Consider the following 25,373-nt stretch of genomic DNA (forward strand, 5'->3'; position numbering starts at 1 on the left):
TCTGCAATGTATGTACATACCCTGAGGTCATACATCATAGATGATTACAAAGGAAAACTGGGCTACCTAGTGCGCGGGCGAAAGGAGACTGTTGTGGTCTATAATGCGAGGGGTAGAATACCAGAGACAAAACGGTGTGATGTGATGCGGGACTTGCAGGGAGACACTAAGAAATATTAAGCGCAGTTGATGCTGAAGTTGATGGATGGTACATCCGTACAGTAGTTGATAAACTTGACAGGCCGGTCGCTGTCCAAACCCCGCTACCTAAGAGACGACGGCGGGTTCCTCCACGAGGGGATAAACCCTGGGTTGCTTGCTTGTGAGAGTGACTCAGTCTGCGAGGTGCGAATGACTGTGGCGCCTTTTGGTCGCTGTGGATCAACGACGCGCTTGCCAGACTCTTCACCTCTCCTTGCAAATTCCGGCTTGGAATCTCATCTGAACTCTGTCTGGACCACAGGGGTTGATCAGGACAGCGGGCTACCTACGGCGGGGTGATGGCTCCATTGTGGGTGAAGTAAAGCAAGAGTACCCAAACACATGGTCTGATTGGTTTCAAGAAACCTGTCGACCTCTGACCAGCGGCCACATTTCCAGGCTTACCTCGAATAATTGCCTGCTCAAACGCGCAACGCCTCCTCAGACGCGCGGACTTGTTGGTGCGCTTGTTGGCTCGTGAAATTGCTGCGGCTAACAGGCGAGACTGTCCGTTGTGTGGGTTGGCATGCGATTGGGCAGGGATCTGTCCTAACAGAATCAAGCAAAGGCAGGCCCGAGGTCAGGCGTTGACGTTAACTTCGCGCTGCGGGAGACCCCGCTACGAGAGTGCTGATCCCTGCCGCCTAGGCAGGGCACCTCTGCCGCTTGCCGCTGCGCCTTCCACTGCTGAACCTGGAATGGCAATGACCTGTACTAACCACTAACCTGGAACTACTCCATTCCCAAGAAATCACCTGTCACCTTCATTCTCCATCCCCTCTTCCGCTCTCAATGCTGCCGTCAATGAAGATGCACAAGATTGTCGCATAACTTGCAGCCCCTTTCCGGGTAATTCAAGACGCAGTTACCAAGCACTCCGTCGACGATCTCGGCTTTGGCCTGGCGGCATCGAGAACCCCGCCTGACCCGACTGACCAACGGAGCGGCGCATCATCCATCGTTCTCAGTTCTCCTATTGTCTCGCCCAGCCAGCGCATTCAAAAAGACTCTTAGACAGCACGGTTTCCCGTGCGTGAAATTGGTCGACACCAGCGGCGCTCACCGAGTCTCATCACCGCCATCCACCCGGTGCAGGCCCAGGCGCTGCCCAACATGACGCAAGCGCCCATGATCTCGGTGCCTCTCAAGGCCACCAACGAGATCGACTGGATTACTCCGTTGAAGTCCTACATTCAGAATACGTACGGCGACGACCCCGAGCGATATGCCGAGGAGTGCGCAACCCTCAACCGGCTGCGCCAGGACATGCGGGGAGCTGGGAAGGACAGCACTGCTGGAAGAGATCTGCTGTACCGCTACTATGGCCAACTTGAGCTGCTTGACCTGCGCTTTCCAGTCGACGAGCAGCATATCAGGGTCTCCTTTACCTGGTAATATCCTCCTAGCCCGACACCACCACTCCCTCCCCTCCACGCGCTACACCCCACCTCGGTCTGGTTCCCCGATCTAATTACCCATGGCGCAGGTTCGACGCTTTCACACACAAAGCCACGTCACAGTACTCACTGGCCTTCGAAAAAGCCTCCATCATCTTCAACATCTCGGCCGTTTTGTCCTGTCACGCTGCCAATCAGACCCGGAGCGAAGAGTCGGGCCTCAAGCAGGCATACCATTCCTTCCAGGCTGCGGCCGGCATGTTCACCTATATCAATGAGAACTTCTTACATGCCCCGTCCTCGGACCTGAGCAGGGACACGGTCAAGTCCCTCATCAACATCATGCTTGCCCAGGCGCAGGAGGTTTTTCTCGAGAAGCAGATCACCGACCAGAAGAAGATTGGCCTCCTGGCGAAGCTGGCAAGTCAAGCTGCTACTCTGTACGGCCAGGCGCTCGAGGGCGTGCAGGAGAATGTCACCAAGGCGATATTTGAAAAGGTCTGGCTGTTGATGGTCCAGATCAAGTTCAACCTCACGTCTTCGATCGCCCAATATTACCAGGCGCTTGCGGACGACGATGCGAACTCACACGGCATGGCCGTCGCCCGTCTCAAGGTGGCCGAGAGTCATGCCCGAGAAGCTAACAAGATCGCCAGCAACTTCCCCAGCACTGTACCTCCAAGCTCGAACCTAACAGCAGATTGCGGTATCATCTTGGCCGACATAACTAAGCGGCATCTGGTTGTGGTTCAACAAAAGCTCAAGGAGCTGACGAAGGACAATGACTTCATCTACCACCAACCAGTACCCGATCCGGCAGGCGTGCCGGCTGTGGCCAAGCTACCTGCCGCGAAACCCATCCCAGTCAGCGAGCTCTATGCCGGGCAAGACATTCAGCGCATTACCGGGCCTGATCTCTTTGCGAAGATCGTACCTTTAGCCGTTACCGAGTCGGCCAGCCTGTACGACGAGGAGAAGGCGAAGCTGGTGAGAGCTGAAACGGAGAGGGTGGATACCGCCAACAGCGAGATGGCCGCGAGCTTGGACTATTTGAGACTTCCCGGCGCCCTGCAGGTCCTCAAGGGCGGCTTCGACCAGGAGATCTTACCTGACGAAGACTTCCGGACATGGTGTGTCGACGTCGCCGACCACGAAGACCCTGCAAAGATATTCGATCTTCTACACACACAAAAGCAATCCATCGTGGCTGCGTTGGAGCGGAGCAGCAAGCAGTTGGACATGGAGGAGAGCGTGTGTGAGAAAATGAGATCCAAGTATGAGTCGGAATGGATCCAACAGCCCAGCTCGCGCCTTACCAACACACTGAGGAGCGATATCCGGAATTATCGCGAAGCGCTGGAAGAAGCTGGGAGAAGTGATGGCCAGCTTGCGACCAAATTGCGGCAGAATGAGGCCGAATTTGAGGAGATGCGCTCCGCCGTTGAGAGCGGCGAGATCGATGCTCTGTTTCAACGGGCCGTGAAAAGAGTGCGGAAGTCGGGTAGTGCCAGTCCCTCCTCGGAGCCAAACTTGTTGGATGCCGACTTCGACGACGGTGGACCCAGCGTCGTTGAGCAGATTGCAAAGGTCGAGGATATATTGAAGAGGTTGAATCTCATCAAGAGGGAAAGAATTCAGGTACTCAAAGACTTGAAGGAGAAGGTATGTTGGATGTGCCGAGTACTGTGGGAACCAGGCTGACACGAGCCAGGCACACAACGACGATATCTCACAGATCTTGATTTTAAACAAGAAGTCGATTGCCAACTACGAGCAGCAGCTATTCCAACAAGAGCTCGAGAAATACCGGCCGTATCAGAACCGTCTTGTCCAGGCGACCCACAAGCAGGCAGCCTTAATGCGGGAGCTGACCGTGGCGTTCAACGGCCTTCTGCAGGACAAGAGAGTTCGGGCAGAGCAGAGCACATACGAGTCCTTTCAGAGACAGAGAGGCGCAGTTATTAGCAAGTACAAGCGGGCGTACCAGGAATTCTTGGATCTGGAAGCTGGCCTGCAGAGTGCAAAGACATGGTACAACGAGATGAGGGAGACGGTGGAGAGCCTCGAGAAGAACGTCGAGACCTTTGTCAACAACCGGCGAGCCGAGGGCGCCCAACTTCTGAACCAGATCGAGCAGGATCGGGCCGCGAGCAAGAGCGCACAAGCTGCGCTGGAGCAGGAGCGGTTAAGGGGGTTGATGGAGCGTATGTCCGTGGAGCCGCTGCCAACCTCTCCGCATGTCGCCTCGTCCCGGCCAATACCCGCTCCCCTAACATTCAACTCGGCGCCGATGTATGCAAAGACCAACTTCGCTGGGCAGTACCAGCTCCCAAGCTCACCACCGCCAACACAAACAACCGCCCCGCAAATGTTCACGTACAACCCCAGCTCGCACGGCCGCATCCCTGGCCCGGCCTCGCCTCCACCCACACAGTCAACCTTCAACCTTGGTTCCATGCGCCCAGGCCCCGCCTCGCCGCCACCAACGCAGACCTCATTCTCCCAGCAGGGACGATACAGCACTTACGGCAACCCAGCTGCCGTCCCTCTTCCTCCTCACCAGCAGCAGCATCAGCAGCCACCGCCGCCGCAACAACAGGGTTATATCCCGCCCAACTTTGTCCCGCCTCCCCCTCCACCCGGACCGCCGCCCCTCGGTCCCCAGCAAACGATTCATTATGGGTCCGACTACTACCCGGGCGATCCTCATGCCGGCAGACCCGGGCCGGCGCAGCAGCATCATCAGGGCCAGGGGCAGGGGCAGGTGGGGCAGGATCCGTGGGCGGGGTTGAGTGCGTGGAAGTGAGCGCCGGGGTGGTGGTGTCTTGACTTTTTGATACGTGATGGTGCTCGAAGGAAAGGTTGGGAAAGAGATGGACTTCTGGGCATGGAATGGGACATGAATAATGGGCTATGGTGCGTTTGGATTGCCGGGTAACTCGGATTGATGAGAAGGGGGCCGTAACCGAAGGAATCAGCATCGAAACGAGTTGTGTATATCAGATGCTGTAAGACCATTCACATCAAATGTTGAGAGGCGGAGGTTAGGCATGAATCCAGCTGAGGAGGGTATTGGAATGGGGTTTTACATGGTATGGCAGCATCAGCGCAGGGACAGAGGGTGGAGGGGAAAGAGATGTGATCAGAGTGAGTCGTGTTGCATTAAACTCATCTAATGGAACGACGTAGAATGGAATACCCAGCTGCTGAGCGACTGAAACGGGTCTTAGCTGTAACCAACGGCTTGGATATCCTACCTTTATATGCCGAGACTGATGAGGATCTGAGATGTTGCGTTTGACGGCGAGGCACCATGTCTTTTCGAAGCAAACACCTTTTCGTGATCGCTCGGTCTCTTTGAGACTTTTTTTTCGGAAGTCCAATTGGTCACTTATATTTGGTAGATGAGATGTTGGATGTCGAGCATGGCGACCCCTCCTCATGTTAGTTGTCTTCCCGAAAGGGTCTGTCACCAAAGCCCGTACTATGAAAGTGCGGAATGGCTTGTTTTCGCGATGATGATGATAATGATGATGATGATGCCGCAGACGTAACGTCCCAGCGTTCTTCCGTTCACTCTAACCAACCACAGGGGCAAACCGACACGCCACTGGCTTCCCACCCTTTGGCGAGGTAACTTGATGCACACCTTGTTTGCATGTTTAGTGACTGGCTTCCTACCCGGCAAGTAAGGCCCGGTTGCTGCCCTGAAAAACATTGAGGGAAATAGTACGCCTGAAGCAGTGGCAGCTTGTATACCAGCGCCCAGCTCGTGCTGATTCACCACCAGCGAGAAGCAGAACTCCGCATCCGGAGTTTCGAGCAGGCTCGGCTGCCCATGAAGGCCAAGTCGCCGGGATCATTCTATTTCCCTCGCGCAATCTGCCGGCTTCCGCCCCCATCTCCGTTGTCAATCTCTGCAGCGACGTCACGTCGACGGACAGCAAGACGATATGCGGCAAACCAACCCAAATCTTGTCGGCTCATCTCCATTCCAACCAGAGAAGAATGGTGGAAAAAGGAGGCTTGTAGCAGAACACAGACGTCCTAACCGCCTCGTATTCAAAGTCCATCAACAAGCCACATCGCAGCCCGACGAAAGTGGTTGTCAACAACACCTGTCAAATGGATGGACTCATCTGCATCCATGAGAAGATCCTACCGCAGGAGCTCAACGAGCCCAGGGCTGGTGTCCATCGAACAGCAGACCCGATGGGTAAACGAACTTCCGCGGCGCCGAAGCAACCCGTGAACAAGAGAGGCCATCAAGAGGCAAGCGTGGTGACACAACCAAGTTGGAGTCTGCGCAAAAGGGAAGCAATAGCCCGGAGGTGCAAGGTGAGTAAGCAAATGAGACTTGCATAAGCACGTATTGCATGATGCATGAACCGGCCCTTCTGGGGGAGTTCGTCTTTCGCCTGCGGTGCTAGGTTGGGACGCTTGGGCTTGGAAAGTTTGCGCGTCGAAAGGGCGTAGACTGGATGCTCCGCCGCAAAACTCAACTTCGGTTCATGCTCGACTTGCCTCCTTCTTGACCACTCGAAAGTAAAGCACAGCACAAGCCCACTAACGTCCTCAGATGCAAACCAGCAATGCAGCCCTTCAGGGCCGTGTGGGCATTCCCCAAGCCGTTTCGGTAAGTTGATTGGTTACCAAATTGCTGGGAAGGCGGGCAAACAAACTTGGCCTCTCGACTGTGCGCCATTCGAAGACGCGGTCCGGGACGCTGTCTGTTGCGGCAGGGAGTGTCAGCCATGCCCCGGCGTCCCGAGATGTTCGCGCTTGCTGTTCCGATTCTGGGTCTTCCTTGAAACACTGTTTCTTGGCACGATCCGGTATGATCAAGGCTTGCAGTTGGATATCCCTGCATCTTGTGCTCTGGCCAAGGTGTGACAAAAGTGTCGAAGCCGACCCCTGTGTCGGATGCGCATGTCCCCCGTGTACCTGCTGGTACACCCGTTTGATGGTAGGCCCTCCACGTGAACACGTGGTTGGAGAAAGGAAGGACGCAGGTTTGAGGTCCGGAGAAGCAGTTCATCGGTCCCTCGAGAATGAGAAGGGGGGCAGTCTGATGCCTGGGCCCGCTCCCACCCGAGTAACACCCGCTTTGGGCTATCGGAAAAAGCAGACCGATGATGCCAACTGCGGAAGAGGCCTGCAGAACCGTGGCCTGAGGAGCTGCAGGTTCACCTTGTACTTATAGGGAGACTGAAATCGCACCCATTAGCGGCCAATGAAAATGCTCCGACGCAAAAGAGACCGTTGACACAGGACGCCACGATCAGGCACTCCTCGAACGGTGGAATGATAACACGAGCCGAGCTCGATGCTGAGAACGTGACCGAGCGGCATCCGAGGAGGAGCGCTGGTTCGTTGAGAAGAGCTATCAGCACTGCGCTTCGTCCGACGACAGAAGAAAGGGGGGAAGATGATGCGCATGACGCTATTGACAGCAGATGCTCGGCGACCGTGGAGAGAGTGGGTATGGGCAATGACCTATGATTCCAGCAGATAAGACTGACAAGCTGTCACCTTACCGCCGGTCCCGAGACTGGAAAGAGGCTGCCAGTCCGACGGCTTTCCCTCCCCAACAACCCGAGCTGCGTTGGCGTCTCTCGTTCTCGGCGGGCTCCGTAGATCCTCGAGGCGGGCACGGCGGGCCTGCCTGGCCAGGGTGCAGGGTAGCTACAGTTGATTGATGTGCGTTGTTTGGATGAGATACCGGACTCCTGCTTGGTTCGGGCAGAGGGCCGGCGTTCTGCTCGGCGTACTGTGTACTCAGCCATGTTTCATCGGGAAGAGTGGTCCGGCTCAATATGTGCCGGGCCGAGAGAAGCCGTGGAGTCCGGTCCGACCGAGCCACAGCTGGGCAGGCGGCACAGCAACCGTTTATTTGCGGGCACTTCTGGACCATCAGTGGTGAGCTGGTTCGACTCGCTTGAGGAACTATCCTTGACCGTCAGAGCAGGTTTCTTCGTTACGTAATCTGTAGTGAGTAGGGTAGCAACCAGAGTTCTTCGGAGCTGACGGAGAGATACCGAAATCGGGATGCCGATGTTCGTGCTTGGCTCTTGAGCTAACCCCTCAAGCGACCCGGTACCGAACGAGGGTTTCGGCAAAGGGTGGTTGTACAGCAGCAGTGACAATCCGGGATGTTTGAAAGCGGGTGACCGCAGGCGGTTTGTTGCACGTGGTGCAAACGTCCCTTCCATCCCATGGTGTTCCAGCGACGCGATTCAGAAAGAAACCGTCTGTTTGACTTATGACGCCGATGTTGTTGCCAAAGAGGCAGTGAAAGAAACTTCGGGATCTCGACTGCCACATCCATCCCCGAACCTTGCCCAGCCACCGATTCCTTGTCACGAGGAGCCGGTAAGCTAGGGGGAAATGTAGCGCTGGATTCCGAACCGACGAATCATGCCAGCAACCGAAGGTCCACACCTGCTGGACGCAAACGGGCTCTCCGGATCAGAGCCTGGTATGGTGAGGCTACACGGGGTACGGAATGGCGGGCAGAGCGGAGGCGAAGAGATTAGCCTTCCTCTCGGCATTGGTTGTCTACTCCGGTGACAGGGGTCCGACCGGATGGGGAACTGGGCGATCCATGGTTCTGTATAAATTGAGGAGGAACTCGGAATGTCCATGCGGCATTGGTAATGGCATTGGCCCCTCCATCCCTGCGTCTCTTTCCAAACTGCTCGTTCCTGCGCCCCTTATTCGATGCAACATGGTCCTCAGGCAACTTGAACCCACACAGGCTGGCAACGGTGTTGGCAACAAGACGACCACGGAGAAGTCGGCAGTTCTACACCGAGACCTTGGCTATGACTTCCTTCCATTGACGGGAGGAAGCGGCAGCCACCTTGTACTCGGAAATGGACGTAAAGTCTTCGACGCCTCGGGGGGTGCTGCAGTTGGCTGTATCGGCTGGGGTAACGAGCGAGTTGCCCGGGCTGTCACGAGGCAGATTCTGGCGATCCCCTACTGCTCGACCATATTCTACACGACAAAGGTGCAGGAGGACCTTTGCCGCTATCTGGTTGACTCGACCAGCGGTAACATGAGCCGTGCCTATATCGTCAATTCGGGTCTGTGTCCCATCAAGCGTGGCCATCATGCTCAGAGCTGACTCGCACAAGGTTCCGAGGCGATGGAGGCAGCAGTCAAACTCGCACGGCAGTATTTCCTTGAGCTTAGCCCAGCCGAAGACAAGAGGACCCGCTTCATCTCCAGAAGGCAGTCATACCACGGCATAACCCTTGGCGCATTGGCGGTTGGGGGCCACGATTACCGACGGGCCAAGTTTGAGCCGCTCCTGATGAAGAACGTCTCCAGAGTGTCTCCATGCAACAGCTTCCGTGGTAAAAGGGCTGGCGAGATTGATGAGGACTATGTTGCCCGACTAGCCAAGGAGCTAGACGATGAGTTTCAGGCTGTCGGTCCGGACACAGTCTGTGCTTTCATCGCCGAGCCCATTGTAGGCGCGGTGGGTGGCTCCTAAGCCTTCCGTCTCACATGGCGCTGACCGGCGACGCAGGCGCTTGGATGTGTGCCTTCGGTCCCCGGGTATTTCAAAGCAGTGCAAGCTGTCTGCCGAAAATATGGCGCTCTGCTGATTTTCGACGAGGTCATGTGCGGCATGGGACGGACGGGCACGCTGCATGCGTGGGAGCAAGAAGGGGTCGTCCCAGATATCCAGACCATCGGCAAGGGCCTCGGTGGTGGTTATCAACCGGTCGCGGGAGTTTTGGCCAGTCGACGCGTGGTGGACGTGCTAGAGAGGGGCAGCTCGTAAGTTCCGCCGGGCTCAACCATGTTTCCAGCTTTGCCATTAACGTCCGATGCGCCTAGCGTTTTCGTTCACGGTCACACGTATCAAGGACATCCCGCTGGCTGCGCTGCAGCGCTCGAAGTCCAGAAGATCATCCGGGAGCAGAATCTCTTAGCCAACGTCCAGGCCATGGGCGCGCTGCTCTCCCGGCGGTTGCAAGAAAGACTTGGAGACCATCCAAATGTTGGCAACATTCGGGGACGAGGACTTTTCTGGGGTATTGAATTCGTTGCCGACAAGCAAACGATGGATCCCTTTCCTGTTGATGACCACGTCGCGCTGGCCGTCTGCGAGCTCGGCTTAAGCGTTGAGTACGGCATTAGCGTGTATCCGGGAACTGGGTCGGCTGACGGCATCCGGGGCGACCATATAATCATCTCGCCCGCGTTCAACGTGCGCAAGGACGAGATTGAGTGGATTGTCGAGACGGTTGGGCGCCTTGTTAATGATTTCTTTCAAGCTACATGAATCGGATGATGATGCTCACGATGCTGATGCTCACTGTGGTTTGTGGCATCCAATGTCGTGTTGCGGTCGGTGTTGGTTCTGGTCTCGGGAGACAGAAAGCAACAGTGCAATGATGCGGAAAGATGGGAACTCTGGCTGTTTGAGGGCCCCTAAAAAAGGTTCTCTACGCTGTCCATTGCTACCTGGCGTAAGCAAGCTCGACGCTGAGTCGTTGAGTACAGTGGTGCCGATTACAACTGTACTTGTACCGCAACTCCAGAATAAGGTACAGTACCTTCGGTTATCATCTGTACAGATAAGTTCTGCTACCATATCTTCTCGCCGTATCGTTAGCTTCTTCGTACATCACTGCACGTATCAAGAGGGCGACCAAAAGGGGCACTGTCGCTGCCGCTGCTCCCACTACCCAGCGACATATCCTGTGATCTGTATGTACAATTTGAATTCGACCATATTATTCGGGCTTCACTTCATGCCGAGTCCATCGTTTCTGACGAACCTGTAACCTGACGGTTAGGCCAGCGAAATGCCGTACCATTACTGTTAAATACGGAGTACCATGTTCGTATCTGTCGAAGTGGGGCTCAATTGACTCAACCTGCTGCATAAATTTTCGAACAGCAAAACCTTCTTCCTCTCATTGATGCTGCTCACAGAGCAGCCTCCGCAAGCAAGGTGAGTCCCATTTTCACTTCCTCAATCTCGAGCACTGGGGAACGACATGATTATATCTATCGTATTCCAATCTGTCAATCCACTGAATTTTCTGTGATGACTATATACGTGTCCAAGGCTTATGACTCCTGTTCTTATCTTCTCTCTGAAGCACAAACAAGCCGCCTTTACGGATCTTTTCTAATTAGGAACAGGATCGTCTCCGGAGACATTCCCGGGAATGGCTACCGCAGTTGAAAGACGGGTCCGGATCTCGCGCGTCGCAGGCCGCTACCTCGTCTTTGACATCGACGATGTCCTCTACATTCGCCGACATCACTGCATCTGCGCAGTCCTGACGGGCACCATGCCCCAGAACCCGACGCAGAACCTTTTCCTCAGCCTGCCTGTCGAGCTGCAGGCTGAGGAGGCCCAGCTGCTGGTGGATACGGGCGCTGGGTATATTGCTGACGAGCTCACCGACCACATGTCACGGCTGTCCACCACCATGGACGAATGCACCCGCAAGGCCTACTTGCAGCACATCAAGCAGCAGCGTAGAAACGCACAGCGGGTGTTTGAAGAGGAAAAGGCAAAGGTGCAGGCAATGCATCAAAACAAGCGCAAGGCAAACAAACCCTCCTCCTCCACTCCCTCCACTGAACCCGCACCGGCCGCCGTAACAGAAGAAGACAACCTGCTCTTTGACAACCCCAAGCCAACACTCCCTCCTTCCACTACCATCCCCAAAGAAAAAGAATTCTCCCTCCCCGGCGTAACCCCAACAACTAGCTACCCACTTCTCCCCATTTCCACCACCCCTCCCGCAGCTCCAGCCAGCAGCGCCTCAACAGACGCCGCCACGCTGTCCTCTTACCCGTTGTACAAATACCTCAATTCACGTGGGTACTACACGACCCCCGGGCTGCGCTTCGGCGGCGACTACAGCGTGTACCCGGGCGATCCCTTCCGGTACCATGCGCACTACCTGGCCAACAGCTACAGGTGGGACGAGGAGGTGGCGATGCTGGACCTGGTGACGAGCGGGCGGCTGGGCACGGCGGTCAAAAAGAGTTTCTTGTTTGGGGCGGAGAAGCCTGGTGGACAACAAAGTGGTGTGGATGGGGCAGGGGAAGTGCGGGTTTTCTGTATCGAGTGGGCTGGCATGTGATGGTGAGTGGTACTTAGATAAGAGTTGATCTGTGAAATACCCTTTCTTTGGTTCTGAAGATGTAGAAAGAAATACTCTCAACAAGTATTCGATGCTCAAGTCCCAAGTGCACTCAAAATGGAGGAATCTGACTGCTAGAATACACCGTATTGCTTCGATCGCTCGTCCACAAGCCGAAAGGCCTGGAAACCAGACCATCACCGCCAAATCTCTCTCTCGAATATGCCGCCATGCCAACGCCATTACAATGGACTAAAACACAACCAAGAACGAGAGAAAAGGGCTACGAATTCCATGCCCCGCTATGACAACAACAGCAACTATCGCCAGACACACAGAACCGTCTCCGGCCCACGATAATACATTCAAGGAACAAAGATCCGGCTAAAGCTAATCACCTCGCGCCGACAACAGACACACTTGTCGAAGTTGTTCATGGCCAGCGACACGCGGCAGTCGTCGCACAGGCTCAGGCAGCGGCACGGCCACACAATGATCGTCCGCGGCGCGCTCTGGCACACGACACACTGCGGCCCCTCAGGCCCAAGCCCCGCCGCGCCTGTTGCCCATGACGAGTTCGCTGCTGCTGCTGCTGCTGCTGCTGCTGCTGCCTGCGCTTCGCCTGCTCCTTCTCCTCCTATTGATGATGATGATGAAGATAGTGGTGGCTTCCCTCCGGCGGCGGCGGCGCGGCGAGAGAGGAGGAGCTGCTCAAGCATGCGGGCTTCTTCGTCCGGCGTCATCTTCTCGTGGGGCCCCGCGGCGGCGGCGGTGGCGCTGCGGCGGGAGGCGAGGGCTTGCTTGTTAGTGAGCAGTACCTGGGCGCGCTGGCGCTGCTGCTGCTGCCTGAAGCGGGAGCGGGTCATGATGGCGTCGCTGGAAAGATGTGCGGCGAGAGAGAGGGCTTCGTCCCGGTCCTCCGGGCTCTGCGGGTGGAGGAGCCGGGCCAGGTCGCTGGCCGCTATGGGAGTGTCAAGGAAAGGGGTCGATTCGCGGGAGGCGCGCGCTGAGGCTGCGGCTGAGGCAAAGGAGACGGGGCCGGGGTTGCGCTGGGTGGGCGTGCGCTGGCCGTTACCAAGGTGGTCGGCGTGGTGGTCAGATTCCCAGTCGAGTTCGCTGGCGGTCTCGGTTGTGGATATGACGCTGGTAGTGTCATCAAAATCTGTTTCATCAACGCCAGTGCTGAGGGCCTGAGGGGTGGGCGGGGCATAGTCGCCGCTGGAGTCTCGATCTCCCCACCAGCCGCCCCTGAGAAAGTAGCTGTAGAGTTTCGAATCCACTTCTGCTTCATCAACCGGATGGTTCGGTCGGTCTGGTTCGCCTTCGGCGCTGTCTTCGTTGATACGACGGCGTAGTTCAGCTTCCACATCCACTTGATCCGTCCGAGGGATGGCGAAAAACACCTTGCCTTCGCCAGGAGAGAGAACATCAACGTTCAGCCCGCGGCCCTTGCGTCCGGATTTCTTCGAGGACGGTTCGGATTTGGGTCTCTGCGACAGGCCCCGGAGCCACCTTGGCGGCGTGCGCATGCCGAAAGCCGCCATCGTCTTGATCGTTACTAATGCCCACACGGTGAGCACAAGCTTGAAAATGTACAACACATACTCCAACGCTATGAGCCACCTTGAGCTCCGCTCTGCAGCGCCCACACCGTCCCGAATTCGCCTGGTGGACGTGGTGCTCTTTGGAATTTGCTGAGCTGCTTTCTCCCTCGCATAGCCGCTCATGGCACTGCTTTGCCCATCCTTGACCGGAACAAGGCCGATGGTGCCGATAGAGTCAAACCGAGATCCGGGAATTCCGCCACCGATCCACTGCATCCTCAACTCCTCCATTTCGCGGAGCCGTTCATCCTCCAGCCATGTGTACCTTTTCAGATTCACTTGGTGGTCCTCGTTAAGGTAGACGGCCTCGCTGGCCATCGTGATGGCGCCAAAGCCGGCACGTAAAAGGGCCGTATAGAAGTCCATGTCCATCCGGATACGTATATCCGAAAGCGAAACGTTCGCTTGCATGTTGCCATGGGCACGCACAAGGCGTTGTCGGAGGGAGAGCCGTTCGCCAGTAACTTCTCCTTCCGGTGTAGCCAGGGCTGACAACGAGAGGGCTGCGGCGTAGACGACTCCGCAGGCATAAATCCCACACAGGATGAGGATGTGAGGAATGAAGCCAATGATGCAAACTGTCGGAAACCTCAGCAAGCCTTGAGCCGAAGGGTCGTCGGCCGAGAAATGGAGGGCACTCCACAGGAGACTAGCCATGAAGCAAAGTCCCCAGAACCCCGTGCTGATGAGGCGAAACTTGGACTGCAAGCCAAACACGCCGAGGATGTGGCTCGTGACATGGCTCATGGCGGAAAAGAAAGCAACCAAAAGTACCTCGGGAGGAGTGTTGACTCGCCTCAGAATCATGGACCTAGTGAGCGCGATTTTGGATCCAAGTGCTGGTTGCGACGCTGCGGTACCATTGGTGAAGAGACCCCATCCTAGCTGATTGCTTATGGCAGCATCCGCTTCAGCAAAGGCAAGCGAGTGCTCAAAAAGCGTCATTCCCGTCTCGGCAGCCACTGGGCGGCCCTGTACTGCGCAGGAGAGCACCTCGACGAACTGACTCAAGCAGAGCGTCCCGAAGAGTGGCCATAGACGAGACAGAGATCCAACCAGCTCGGGCTGCTCCCGGTCATCCCACGCGACCATTTTTACGGAGCGGCATGACTGCTCATCCGTCGCGCCAAGGAGGAGAGCCGAGCTCAAGCGGTTGAGCATGGGGTTCGGATATGCGAACATCAAGTCGGAGCTCTTGCTCGCGTTCCCCCACCGCAGCTCGCTGAAGTCGGATGAGGTCTGGCACTGCATCGACTGCAGGATCCATCGGGCTTGAACTAAAAGTAGTAGGATGGGCGCGGCTCGCAAGAGCAGCCGAACGGGCCATCGAAGGCGGAGCCGCCGACGGGTAGCAGCGAAGATGTGCGTGCGGTTGAAGATGATGGCCATGGCGATGCAGCACAGTGCCCACTTGCTCGTAGCGTAGCTGAAGACACCCCCTATCCCCTTTGCGCCTTCCATCGAGAACCGCGAGACGAAAGTGTTCGGATTCTGGGAGACAGAGTCGACAGCGGCGGAGGCAGCGGCGGCGGTCATGGATGTGGAATCCGTTGCTGTAGTAGCCTCGATGAGGGTTCCTGCCAGGCTTTCTGCGGCGACGCCCGAGGTAGGGAAGAAGTCCATGTCGGTGGCATCGGGCACGACCCGCTGGCCGAAGGCATCAATGGCGTCTGGGACTGGAATAAAAGAGCCTAGCCTACCCAGCTTCATAACCATGCGAGGCCCTGCCCAGACGAGATCCTCCAGCGACGGCGCGAGCCTTGATATATTCACAGCGAGTCCGAAGTGCTGGGCGGTCCATGTTGTAAAGTTATGCCAGACGCTTGCGTTGTCGAGTGCTCGAGGGATTGCTGCAGCGACAGCTTCGGGTAGAGAGGTGTCGTCCATGGTCTAAATCCTAAAATGCAAGTTGAAATAGGATAGATGGGACACCTCGGAAGGAGGACGACGATGGGAAGAGGTGGAAGCCGAGACAACGAAGTCCAACTGCCGGCTGAGCCCGCAAGAAAAACAACGCGTTTTGCGGCAATCAGGCAGACGGCGCGCCTTTCATATGCGTGTCTCCGCTTCAATCGTACATTGCTAAAGGAAAAAGGGTGACTCCAAATTTTGTTGAAGTTGGGGAGCAGGTCGAGATTCGCACAACTTGAACCTTGCTGCCTGACCTGACGTCTTGTCTTGGCTCGCTTGGGCAATCATTTCCCATGGGGTTCAAGAATGTGGGCTCTGTTGACTTGCAGGGGCACCAAGCAAACGATCCCGCTGCACGCTCGGGCCGACGGCAGGCTTGGCGCGCCAGGCTTCATCAACCCCAAACCTTCCATCTTCTGGCCATCTGCCACAAAACCGAAAACAACCTTGAAAGACTCACGAGGTCGACGCAACACAGCAGATATTGCCACACGGCCGTTGCGAGAGACAAAGAAAAATGGCTTCGGGACAACAACCAATTGCTACGTATGTGTCATTGCACTCCGACACATACAAGGCATCCCTCTCCTGAAGTCGTCGTTCCAACTGACCGCCGACCGCAGGGTTTACGTCCGTAATCTGGAGGAGCGCGTCAAGCCAGAACCGCTCAAGCTAGCGCTGCATACCATCTTCTCCGAATATGGCAACGTGATTGACATTGTGGCCAAGACGAACCTCAAGGCCAAGGGCCAGGCCTTTGTTGTTTTCGACAAGCCAGAGTCGGCACAAGCCGCCGTCGAGGAGCTCCAGGGTTTCGAGCTCTTCGACAAGCCAATGCATGTTGCCCTGGCACGCACCCGGAGCGATGCTACGGTTGCGCAGACGGGCAACGAGGAGGAGTTTGATGCACACAAGCGCCGGCGCATGGCGGAGCGAGGTATGCCCTTGCCGTGTCTTCCACTCTCCAAACGCCTATTCTTGCTAACAGTCAGCTCCAGACAAAAAGAAGGCCCTCGAGGCCGCCGAAGAACAAAAGCGCCTCAAGCGTCCCCTGCCAGGCGCTGCCGCCGAAGGGGGCGCCCGACCAGTCAAGGCGGCCCGCGGCGCAGGCCTCAAGCCCACCGGAGCTGGACCCGCGGCTGTGGTGCCCGACGAGTACCTGCCTCCCAACCGGATTCTGTTCGTCCAGAACCTTCCGGACGACTTCGACAAGGACACGCTTACTGCAATATTTGGCCGCTTCGACGGGTTTCGCGAGGTGCGTATGGTGCCTGGTCGCAGCGGCATCGCCTTCGTCGAGTACGAGGCCGAAGCCGGCGCCATTACCGCCAAGGAGAACACGGCTGGCATGCCACTAAAGAATGGCGAGAAGATAATGAAGGTGACATACCAGCGACAGTAGCCTTGGTGGCATTAGGACCAAGTGTCTCTGGACGGCTGTACTTCCTAGGTAAGGCGTTGATTGACGCGTGATCGAGGTACATCAAAATCAAAAATTCACGGAAGAATATGATACCCAAATTCAGTCAAGCACCCAAGCAACTCCGAATTGCGCCTATACCTGGCAAATGGACGATATCCACAAACGATTCCTCCCATGACCACGGGACACACCTACCGCTTGCTTCCTGAAACCCTCAGAAAATCACGTCCTCGTCCTCCTCAGCAGCTAGAAGATCAGCTGGCCCAGCGGCTTGTTCTTGCGCTGGCGCTTCGTTCTCTTCCCCCATTGCTGCGTTTTCCTCAGTCCTATGCTCCCGGTCGGCCTCTGCTGTGGCGTTGTCTAATTTCTTCTTGTTCGCAACCTGCACGGAATCAGAAACATCGCCTAATGAGAACACCCAAAGAGCGGCATACCTTCTTGAGCCTGTAGAATTCTTCTCTGTCAATCTCGTCCAATTCTGAGTTGATATCTGCTTGGAGTCAGTGGTCCAGTCAAGTAAAAGGGCTGTTGTTCTTCCTTACACTTTATGGTGTTCTCCGTCCTCGGAATAATGACATGCTCGCTGCCTGCTGTTAGGGAGACGCAACACCGTAGTTCAAACTTTCTCACTCACATGGCATTAACTAACCCCACGTTAGCATCCACACTTACCCCTATTTCCCTGAGTATTAGGCGAGCAAGAGACAAGGGGACTCACCTCTCCGATTGACAACCTTGATGACCTCGTCGAGAATGACAAATGCCGTCTGCAGACTCGCCAGCTCAACCAGCGCCTCGACCGCGCGGGCGTACGTCTCGCGGCACCGCTGCACCTGCTGGCCGCCCTTGCCCAGCCCCGTCATGGCGAAGTCGTTGTTGCCCTCGGTCAGGTAGCTCTCGAAAGCCGGCAGCAGCACGCCCGACACGTTCTCCTGCTTGGCACGGATGCGGAAGCGCGCCGACTTGGCCGACTCCTGGATCTGGTACCCAATGTTGCCGCCCACCGCGTATGTCACCTCAGCCAGGGATAGGGACGCGATCTGCATCACGCGGCCCATCTTGCGCTTCGCTTCGTCGATGCGGCGGGTTATTTCTGGGGGGGGAGAGGATATTGTTAGCGAAGGAGGCAAGGGGGGTTGTGAGGTGGGTTTCTGGCTCGCCGTACCTCGGAAACGCCTGGCAGGTTCATGGTGTCAGTTGGTCCCAGGGGTGTTGGAGGTTTGGGTGTGGAGGAGGCATACTTGGTTAGTGCCTCGCTCTTTCTCTTGAGCAAGCTGTGTCCTGTCTCGGCACCCTTGAGCTTGGCCTTCATTATGCCCAAGGACTGCCGCGTAGGGAAGACGGCTTCCCGATCCTGATAGCGTGTTGGAGGGTCAGCATTGCGTGGTGGGCGGTTGAGCTCGTGCAACGTACTGCTGCGCCGGACATTGTTGCAAGTGGTCGAAGGAAAGAAGGGAGAGATGGCTTGGAAGTGTGTAGGTAAGTAGAGTTATTTGCGACTGAGGAACTGTGATCCTGCCCTCGAAGAATGGAACAGATGCGCGGTTGTGGTCGTTGGCAACACAGCTGCTGTGGAGCTTGGAGCTTCAAGGTTCCAATGCGACAGTGACCTCAGCCAACTGACACCCGACATTGCACATGACGGCAGAACCACTGTATGGTCGGCGTGTTTCAGCGATCCGACCCACCAGATTTCAACCGGGAACCTAACTTGAATCCGCACCTAGCCGGGGGCTGGATGGCCCGAGCGTCTTACGTTGCATTGCATCTCGAAGCGTGCCCAATTGCAAATCATCCTACCTTGAAAAACGCAGCATAGAACTCGACCAACCTCGCCGTGGTTGTCCCGCTGTCCCGTGTGCAACCATCCTGACGGTCTGCCAGTGATGTCACGACAACGCGCCATTTAGCTCTTCCTTCCTCCTCCGATCCTCCTGCGCGGGAGCGCCATCGGTTTCGCGCTGCCCGGCACAAAACACGCCAGCAACAATGGCTTCCGTCCTGCCGTCTGGTCGCCAGCCGGATCTGGTCCTCGTTGTACGTTCGGGGTCTCCCCTATTGCCCGGATCTTGAGCCCTCTAACCCTGTGTCCCAGTCCGAGGACGATTTCCCCTACGAGCAGGACATCCTACGCAACCCGGGAAGCACTAAGCCGTGGCTGGCCTACATCGAGTACAAGCTTCAGCATGGGACGATACGCGAGCAGGCGTTTGTCATGGAGCGGGCATGCATCCAGCTACCGCGCTCGTACAAGCTGTGGAAGATGGTAAGCTCCCTTCCCGGCAACCACGCGTCATCAACTCCTGACCCTCGGTAGTATCTCCGGTTCAGGATGAATCACATCGTAAAGCTCAACGCCGCCATTTTTGCAGCCGAGTTCCAAAAGGTCAACGCGCTCTTTGAGCGTGCGCTGATCCTCCTCAACAAGATGCCCAAGATATGGGAGATGTACCTCAAGTTCCTGATGCAGCAGCCTCTGGTGACCCTCACCCGACACACCTTCGACCGCGCGCTCCGGGCGCTCCCAATCACCCAGCACAACAGGATATGGGCCCTCTACCGGCCATTTGCGAACTCTGCCGAGGGCATGACGGCGGTCAAGATCTGGCGGCGGTACATGCAGGTTCATCCCGAGGACGCCGAGGACTTCATCGAACTGCTGGTACAAACAGGCCTGTATACCGAGGCCGTGAAGAAGTACATCGACATCCTTGACAACCCCCGCTTCCAGAGCAAGAACGCCAAGGGGCACTACGAGCTGTGGAGCGAGATGGTCGATTTATTGGTCGAACATGCGGCCGATATCGAGACGGGGCATGAGACGGGTATTGACGTCGAACGGATCATCCGGAGCGGCATTGAACGATTCAGCGATCAAAGAGGGAAGCTATGGTCCGGCTTGGCAACATACTGGATCCGGCGAGGCAACTTTGAAAAGGCGAGGGATGTGTTTGAGGAAGGCATTACGACGGTCATGACGGTTCGAGACTTTACTCTCGTGTTCGACTCGTACACCGAGTTTGAAGAGTCCATCATTGGCGCGTTGATGGAGGTCGCCTCGGCACGAGCTGAGAAGGGCGTGGTAAACGAGGCTGCTGACTTCGAGCTCGACATCCGCATGATGCGCTTCGAGCATCTCATGGACCGCCGGCCGTTCCTCCTGAACGACGTCCTCCTCCGGCAGAATCCGAACAACGTCACGGAGTGGGAGAAGAGGGTTGCACTGTGGGGGGACAACAAACAAGAAGTGGTACAGACGTACACGGATGCCATTGCCGCCATCCAGCCCAAGAAGGCGGTCGGCCCGTTCCACCAACTATGGGCGAATTACGCCAAGTTCTACGAGAAAGGGGGAGACCTGCGGAACGCCCGGATCATCATGGAAAAAGCTGTCAAGGTTCCATTCAAGTCGGTGGCGGAACTGGCCGACATGTGGATTGAATGGGCTGAGATGGAGTTGCGGAATGAGAACTTTGACGAGGCCGTCCGGATCATGGCCAAGGCAGTGCAGGCACCCAAGAGGTCGACCGTAGACTATTTCGACGAGACGCTATCACCGCAACAACGGGTACACAAGAGCTGGAAGCTTTGGAGTTTCTATGTCGACCTCGTGGAAAGCGTCAGTTCCCTGGAAGAGACCAAGAAGGTCTATGAGAGGATATTCGAACTGCGCATCGCGACGCCCCAAACCGTGGTCAATTACGCTAACCTGCTCGAAGAGCACAAATACTTTGAGGAGTCGTTCAAAATTTACGAGCGCGGTCTCGACCTCTTCAGCTACCCAGTTGCTTTTGAGCTATGGAATCTCTACCTCACCAAGGCCGTCGATCGCAAGATCAGCATTGAGCGGCTAAGAGACCTGTTTGAGCAAGCGGTTTTGGACTGCCCGCCAAAGTTTGCCAAGGTCATATACCTCATGTACGGCAACCTGGAAGAGGAGCGTGGGCTGGCGCGGCACGCCATGCGCATCTACGAGCGGGCCACGCGCGCCGTGTCGGACGAAGACCGTGCCGACATGTTCAATTTTTACATCACCAAATCCGCCTCCAACTTTGGCCTGCCCTCGACACGCCCCATATACGAGCGAGCCATTGCGACGCTCCCCGACAACGAGGCCCGTGACATGTGCCTCAAATTTGCCGATATGGAGAAGCGGCTGGGCGAGATTGACCGCGCCAGGGCCATCTACGGACACGCCTCGCAGTTCTGCGACCCGCGGACGAACCCCGATTTTTGGACCAAATGGGAGCAGTTCGAGGTGCAGCACGGCAATGAGGACACGTTCAAGGAGATGCTGCGCATTAAGCGCAGCGTCCAGGCGCAGTACAATACCGACGTCAACTTCATTGCCTCTCAGGCGCTGGCAAGGAGCCAGGCGCAGAGACAACAGAATGGCGGCGAGGAGGTCGACCAAGAAGTCGCCGACGCCATGGAGCAGCTGGAGAGGCAGGCTCGCGCGCCGGCCGGGTTTGTGGCCGCCTCGGAAGGCCTCAAGGGGAATGTACCCAGTCGGCCGGTTGAGGTGGCCAACCCCGACGCCATCGACCTTGACGATATGGATGAATGACACGATTTTCCGTAGGTAGAGAGTGGGCGTTACCTCGCGTCTTTTTTTTGCAGTGGGGTTCAAGGACAGGACAACCTTGAAGTATTTTCAACTCGGTCGGATTGGCGCGGCAGGATTGGTAGACGGACAGAGGAGTAAATAGAATCTCGTTATTTCATGTTCTCGCTTTACTCAGGTACGAGCCAGTCTCTCGGTCCGGACCACTGCACTTTCTTGGATGAACTTTTGCTATAACAGCCCTCTCCTTGTATGTAATTTGTACAGCAGACAAGCACGAGAGACAACATTACCCGCGAACCAACAAGACAACCCCATTCCAGATATACAAACAAAACAGTAGAAATTTGCTGTTACCACAGCGTCAGCCATAAGTCACCAAATCACATCCTCCTCCGCTTTTTCTATTGTTGCCAGAGACCAGAAAACACGCCAGGCCTCGCCCAAGACACTATACATACAGATAAACACCCCACACACTCGCAGCTATTGCAAACACTGGGGATATCACTTTTTGACGATCCCCATCTTGACCAGCTTCTCGTGGAATTTGAGCGAGGTGTCGTGGTCGACACGGCCGTCGCGCGAGCCGGGCACGGCGTAGATGGAGCCTTTGCGCTTCTGGAAGCGTGAGGGGGGCACTTTGGAGGCATCTGCGTCATTGTGTTTGGGTCAGCGGCTGGCTTGGGCACAGAAGGTCGGTTTACTTGGTCAAGTCTAGGATTGGGTGAGGGTTTAGGGGTAGGGAGGATATAGGGGAGGCGATGATAGGGGAGACGGCGATGGGGGAGGCCATGCTGGGGAGGGAAGGTTGTAAGGGTCAGATAGAAGGGGGGTGAAGTGTTGTTGATAGGGGGAGACATGGCGTGGTGGGATTAAGCTGTGGTAGGTTGGTTGGGTAGTCCAGAGAACAGTGATGCAACTCGAAGGGAACGGATGCTGTGGATTTTGGGGAGAGGTGGAAGATTGGAATCAGAGGCAAAGACACTTGGGGAGAGAGAGGGTATACAGAAGTAGGGGGAACGTACCCCACTCGTCGCTGGCACGCCTCTCATCGCGTATTGTTGGGGACGTGGGCCCGATTGGACTCTTGGGCGCAGTCGCTGTGTCGGCCCGGGGGTCGGCTACCCCCTGGCCTGGCGTAGGGAACTGCTGGGCTGTAGGGCTTGCGGCGGAGTCGGTACTCACGATGCTTTGTTTCCTGTTTTCTGGAACTTGTTAGCTTCGTGTGGGGAGGAAGTGCCGAGGAGAATTTCCAGGGGTTAAGATAGAAGAAGGGAAGAGGAAGACGCCACTCAGAAAGGAGAGGGACTGGACTGTCATACCAGCCATAATGAATATTAGAAAGACCGACAACCCTCACAGGTGTCGCTTGAAAAGAGGGTTATTGGATAGTTCGGCTCACGGGCGTTGGTTGTGTAGAAGAGTAGATGAAGAAGGGGTTCGAGTCTAGAAGACGTCAGGGGAAAGTCTCCAAGCGCACTCTGGGCAGATCTCATTTATGGACTCAGCTGTGAGAGAACTGGCGGGGTATTTATATCTCTGCGTATGCTACAAAGTCGCTGTGTATGTTTCCGAATTGAGGCAGTCAGGGAGCATGACCAGAGGTCTAGGCGTGTTGCTTTTTGCCTTTTGCCCCCTCCCTCTCCCGCTATTGTTGTTGTCGCTGTCATGGTGTTGCCTCTCTTGGACAAGGCACAGTGCTTTGTCTGCTTTAATCAAAGTCATGGGTTATGTGAGATACGACGGCATTGCTTAAGCCATAATCTTCCTTTTCCTTCCCAATCATATGAAAGAGCTTCAACATCGTCGCATCACGCGACAGTTAAACCAGTGTCGAGCAATGCGGAAGCTCCCGAGTTCCATTGGGAGTGGCAGTGCAACATATCCAATCCCGAGAAATGCGGCACTCAAATACAGCTGAACGGGGGCACCTGACGTCATGCTGGACAGTTAAAGCTGGAGGCTTTCTGGGCAACGACACAGATCGGTGAGATTGGAGAATGCCAGGTGGCGCTCGCTGAGCTCGAGATAGCGCTCACTGCGTATAGCATTGGCTGACTTACGCACGTGAGTCATGTCTTGTGCTGAGTTACCATTATCTAATGGCAGAATAGTTGGAAGTCTCAACCGATGCTCCTTCACAAAGAAATCGGTTGATAGCGAAGTCCATAGAACAACTGAAGCCGACATCATGGGCCAAACTTCTCGTGTTGGATATGGCATAAAAGCAACTCATACCATTCCGGAAAGTCAACAATCTGTGTTACCGACATGGATCCATCGATTTGCAACCAAAACACTTCCATCTCACTAATCATGACAACTACTTGGGGATGTATCTGCAAAGGGGACCATGAGCCACCCAGTTCTTCTGGGTAAAGCTGGCACATGACATTTCCACAAAATATGGGGTAATCTTGCGACCCGTGACAGCGGAGACAAGCGGCACCGGCCGGAGAACTCAACAGCATTTCGACCGGGCAGACATCACGATCTGTAGGAGTCCCAGAGCAAAAATGGGGAACAACAGCAAGCGCATCATAGGTTGAAAAATGATTCATGTTGAGTATTAAAATGAGGTCGTGCCCGGGTTCGAACCGGGGTTATTGGAAGGCTTGAAGGCAATCAAAATCCAAAGTGATAACCACTACACTACACAACCTTCGGGAATTTACGACATGTATTTTTAGCTTATCAGCATTTTTTTGTTTTTGTCAGGGTTAGGGTTTAAGGCAATACGCCTGTCCACCCCGGAGTTCATCGAGGCACCCAACACCAGAAATGGGCAGTTACCGAAGTGTATCGTACATGGAGAGACGATTGAAGTGTTTTATCTAAGTCTATATCCACTAATAGCTTGTTCGAGTCACAGATCCCCATTGGTCTCCCGTCCCCTATCACGTCTGCTTGCGGTGCATCACCCCTGCGGCAGCCTGCAGAATTGTCAGTCAACTTGAGAAGGAGGTCGCAATGATAGCTGGGGGATGGGTTACCTGATGGCTTGGGAAGATCAGTGTGTCTGCAACAACCACGTTCTGCCGCCTTCCGGCCACAAACACCACCACCTCGGCAATGTCATCGGGTGTCAGGGGGTCACAGCCACTACATTGTTCAGCGTCAGTCACCGGCTCACCCAGCGTATTCCGAAGCAATCACTTACGCATAGACGGCATCTGCCTTGGACTTGTCTCCGTAGAACCGGACGACCGAGAACTCCTGCCACAGAGCATCAGCATCAGCACCAGCGCCATCCATCATTGACCCCCCCCCCCCCCCCAACGGTTAGACTCACCGTCTCGACCTGCCCCGGATCGATCTCCATGACCCTGATGCGCGTGTCAATCAGTTCCTTGCGAAGCGCGTCGGTAAAGGCGCGCACAGCAGCCTTGGTGGCACAGTAGATGCTGCCGCCCGCATAGGGGTCCCGGCCGGCGATGCTGCCAATGTTGATGATGTCTCCTGCTCCGCCACCCGGGCGAGCCTTGAATATGGGCAGGACGGCCTGCGTCATGTTGATCAGGCCGGTGACGTTGGTCTGGAACATGATGTTGATGTCCTCCTCGGCAATCTCAGGAGCACGAGCGACTGGGCAATCATCGTTAGCACCGCTCACTTGTCGCTGGTAGACTCTTCTGCAACGACGCAGGACCGCATACCTCCTTTTACCAACCCCCTGTTTGACAGTCAGCACGCGCCCATCTCGTCTCTAGACGAAGAGTCCAAAGTAGCACAAACTCACGCGTTATTGACTAGCACATCAATGCCCCTGAACTCCTCAGGCAACCGCGCCACGAATCCCCGCACCTGCTCCGGATTCGCCACGTCGAGCTCGACAGGCAGCACTTTGACGCCGTCGCCCACCTCGGCTTGAATCTCGGCCGCGATCTCCCGCAGACGGTCCATGCGCCGCGCCGTCAGCACCAGCTTCAGGTCCTTGGGCGACGTGCGCGCAAACTCGAACGCGCAACTCCGGCCGATGCCTGACGACGCGCCCGTGATCAGGACCGTCTTGCCTTCGAGGCGCTTGGCCATGGCGGACGTGGACATAGTTCTGGCGCTTGAGGGGGTGAGGAGCGTTGGGATGTAAGGGAAGTGTAGCAGGGGGGTTGTTTGTCGGGATCCGGACGAGAGGATGCGGGTGACGGT

The 25,373-nt window shown here is 56.0% G+C and overlaps 11 protein-coding genes and 1 non-coding gene across 12 annotated transcripts; 6 read left to right on the top strand and 6 right to left on the bottom strand.

Annotated features, from left to right (window-relative positions):
• The first annotated feature begins 893 nt into the window (after window positions 1-893).
• On the top strand, window positions 894-4,886 carry N657DRAFT_592091 (BRO1-domain-containing protein). The gene is made up of 3 exons (XM_062789921.1): window positions 894-1,592; window positions 1,688-3,260; window positions 3,310-4,886. The coding sequence occupies exons 1-3, from the start codon at window positions 1,315-1,317 to the stop codon at window positions 4,402-4,404; spliced, it is 2,946 nt and encodes a 981-aa protein (XP_062649831.1). The 5' UTR covers window positions 894-1,314; the 3' UTR covers window positions 4,405-4,886.
• Window positions 4,887-5,723: 837 nt separating this feature from the next.
• Window positions 5,724-7,115, top strand: N657DRAFT_709471 (uncharacterized protein; the record flags this gene model as incomplete). Its single annotated transcript, XM_062797420.1, has 4 exons — window positions 5,724-5,936; window positions 6,178-6,234; window positions 6,498-6,564; window positions 6,596-7,115. The coding sequence occupies 4 exons, from the start codon at window positions 5,724-5,726 to the stop codon at window positions 6,799-6,801; spliced, it is 543 nt and encodes a 180-aa protein (XP_062649832.1). The 3' UTR covers window positions 6,802-7,115.
• On the bottom strand, window positions 6,901-7,838 carry N657DRAFT_290533 (uncharacterized protein). Its single transcript, XM_062786635.1, has 3 exons — window positions 7,607-7,838; window positions 7,095-7,544; window positions 6,901-6,963 (listed from the first exon to the last, which is right to left on the bottom strand). Exon 2 carries the CDS (start codon window positions 7,510-7,512, stop codon window positions 7,132-7,134), a length of 381 nt encoding a protein of 126 aa, XP_062649833.1. The 5' UTR covers window positions 7,513-7,544; window positions 7,607-7,838; the 3' UTR covers window positions 6,901-6,963; window positions 7,095-7,131.
• A 487-nt stretch (window positions 7,839-8,325) lies between these two features.
• Window positions 8,326-9,897, top strand: N657DRAFT_567366 (PLP-dependent transferase; the record flags this gene model as incomplete). Its single annotated transcript, XM_062788506.1, has 4 exons — window positions 8,326-8,686; window positions 8,738-9,084; window positions 9,136-9,389; window positions 9,450-9,897. 4 exons carry the CDS (start codon window positions 8,326-8,328, stop codon window positions 9,895-9,897), a joined length of 1,410 nt encoding a protein of 469 aa, XP_062649834.1.
• A 627-nt stretch (window positions 9,898-10,524) lies between these two features.
• On the top strand, window positions 10,525-11,818 carry N657DRAFT_642825 (SEN34 subunit of tRNA-splicing endonuclease). Its single transcript, XM_062792419.1, has 2 exons — window positions 10,525-10,572; window positions 10,767-11,818. Exon 2 carries the CDS (start codon window positions 10,793-10,795, stop codon window positions 11,720-11,722), a length of 930 nt encoding a protein of 309 aa, XP_062649835.1. The 5' UTR covers window positions 10,525-10,572; window positions 10,767-10,792; the 3' UTR covers window positions 11,723-11,818.
• On the bottom strand, window positions 11,749-15,504 carry N657DRAFT_642826 (uncharacterized protein). Its single transcript, XM_062792420.1, has one exon. It carries the CDS (start codon window positions 15,211-15,213, stop codon window positions 12,088-12,090), a length of 3,126 nt encoding a protein of 1,041 aa, XP_062649836.1. The 5' UTR covers window positions 15,214-15,504; the 3' UTR covers window positions 11,749-12,087.
• A 250-nt stretch (window positions 15,505-15,754) lies between these two features.
• Window positions 15,755-16,781, top strand: N657DRAFT_662400 (RNA-binding domain-containing protein; the record flags this gene model as incomplete). Its single annotated transcript, XM_062795139.1, has 3 exons — window positions 15,755-15,783; window positions 15,861-16,174; window positions 16,236-16,781. The coding sequence occupies 3 exons, from the start codon at window positions 15,755-15,757 to the stop codon at window positions 16,637-16,639; spliced, it is 747 nt and encodes a 248-aa protein (XP_062649837.1). The 3' UTR covers window positions 16,640-16,781.
• On the bottom strand, window positions 16,681-18,014 carry N657DRAFT_642827 (V-type ATPase D subunit). Its single transcript, XM_062792421.1, has 7 exons — window positions 17,902-18,014; window positions 17,826-17,836; window positions 17,379-17,753; window positions 17,295-17,304; window positions 17,203-17,243; window positions 17,095-17,150; window positions 16,681-17,042 (listed from the first exon to the last, which is right to left on the bottom strand). The coding sequence occupies exons 1-7, from the start codon at window positions 17,970-17,972 to the stop codon at window positions 16,875-16,877; spliced, it is 732 nt and encodes a 243-aa protein (XP_062649838.1). The 5' UTR covers window positions 17,973-18,014; the 3' UTR covers window positions 16,681-16,874.
• A 467-nt stretch (window positions 18,015-18,481) lies between these two features.
• N657DRAFT_662401 (TPR-like protein) lies at window positions 18,482-21,540 on the top strand. Its single transcript, XM_062795140.1, has 3 exons — window positions 18,482-18,697; window positions 18,756-18,926; window positions 18,978-21,540. Exons 1-3 carry the CDS (start codon window positions 18,650-18,652, stop codon window positions 21,225-21,227), a joined length of 2,469 nt encoding a protein of 822 aa, XP_062649839.1. The 5' UTR covers window positions 18,482-18,649; the 3' UTR covers window positions 21,228-21,540.
• A 191-nt stretch (window positions 21,541-21,731) lies between these two features.
• On the bottom strand, window positions 21,732-22,556 carry N657DRAFT_679075 (uncharacterized protein; the record flags this gene model as incomplete). Its single annotated transcript, XM_062796140.1, has 3 exons — window positions 21,732-21,877; window positions 22,253-22,432; window positions 22,550-22,556. 3 exons carry the CDS (start codon window positions 22,554-22,556, stop codon window positions 21,732-21,734), a joined length of 333 nt encoding a protein of 110 aa, XP_062649840.1.
• A 1,248-nt stretch (window positions 22,557-23,804) lies between these two features.
• On the bottom strand, window positions 23,805-23,889 carry N657DRAFT_t54. The gene has a single exon. It is a non-coding gene; the product is annotated as a tRNA-Gln (tRNA).
• A 235-nt stretch (window positions 23,890-24,124) lies between these two features.
• N657DRAFT_568649 (NAD(P)-binding protein) lies at window positions 24,125-25,274 on the bottom strand (the record flags this gene model as incomplete). The annotated part of the gene is made up of 6 exons (XM_062788600.1): window positions 24,125-24,160; window positions 24,221-24,329; window positions 24,388-24,443; window positions 24,520-24,812; window positions 24,884-24,900; window positions 24,967-25,274. The coding sequence occupies 6 exons, from the start codon at window positions 25,272-25,274 to the stop codon at window positions 24,125-24,127; spliced, it is 819 nt and encodes a 272-aa protein (XP_062649841.1).
• Between the last annotated feature and the right edge of the window lie 99 nt (window positions 25,275-25,373).

This window comes from Parathielavia appendiculata (genome assembly GCF_033297405.1).
Source record: "Parathielavia appendiculata strain CBS 731.68 unplaced genomic scaffold N657scaffold_3, whole genome shotgun sequence".
Taxonomy (NCBI): domain Eukaryota; kingdom Fungi; phylum Ascomycota; class Sordariomycetes; order Sordariales; family Chaetomiaceae; genus Parathielavia; species Parathielavia appendiculata.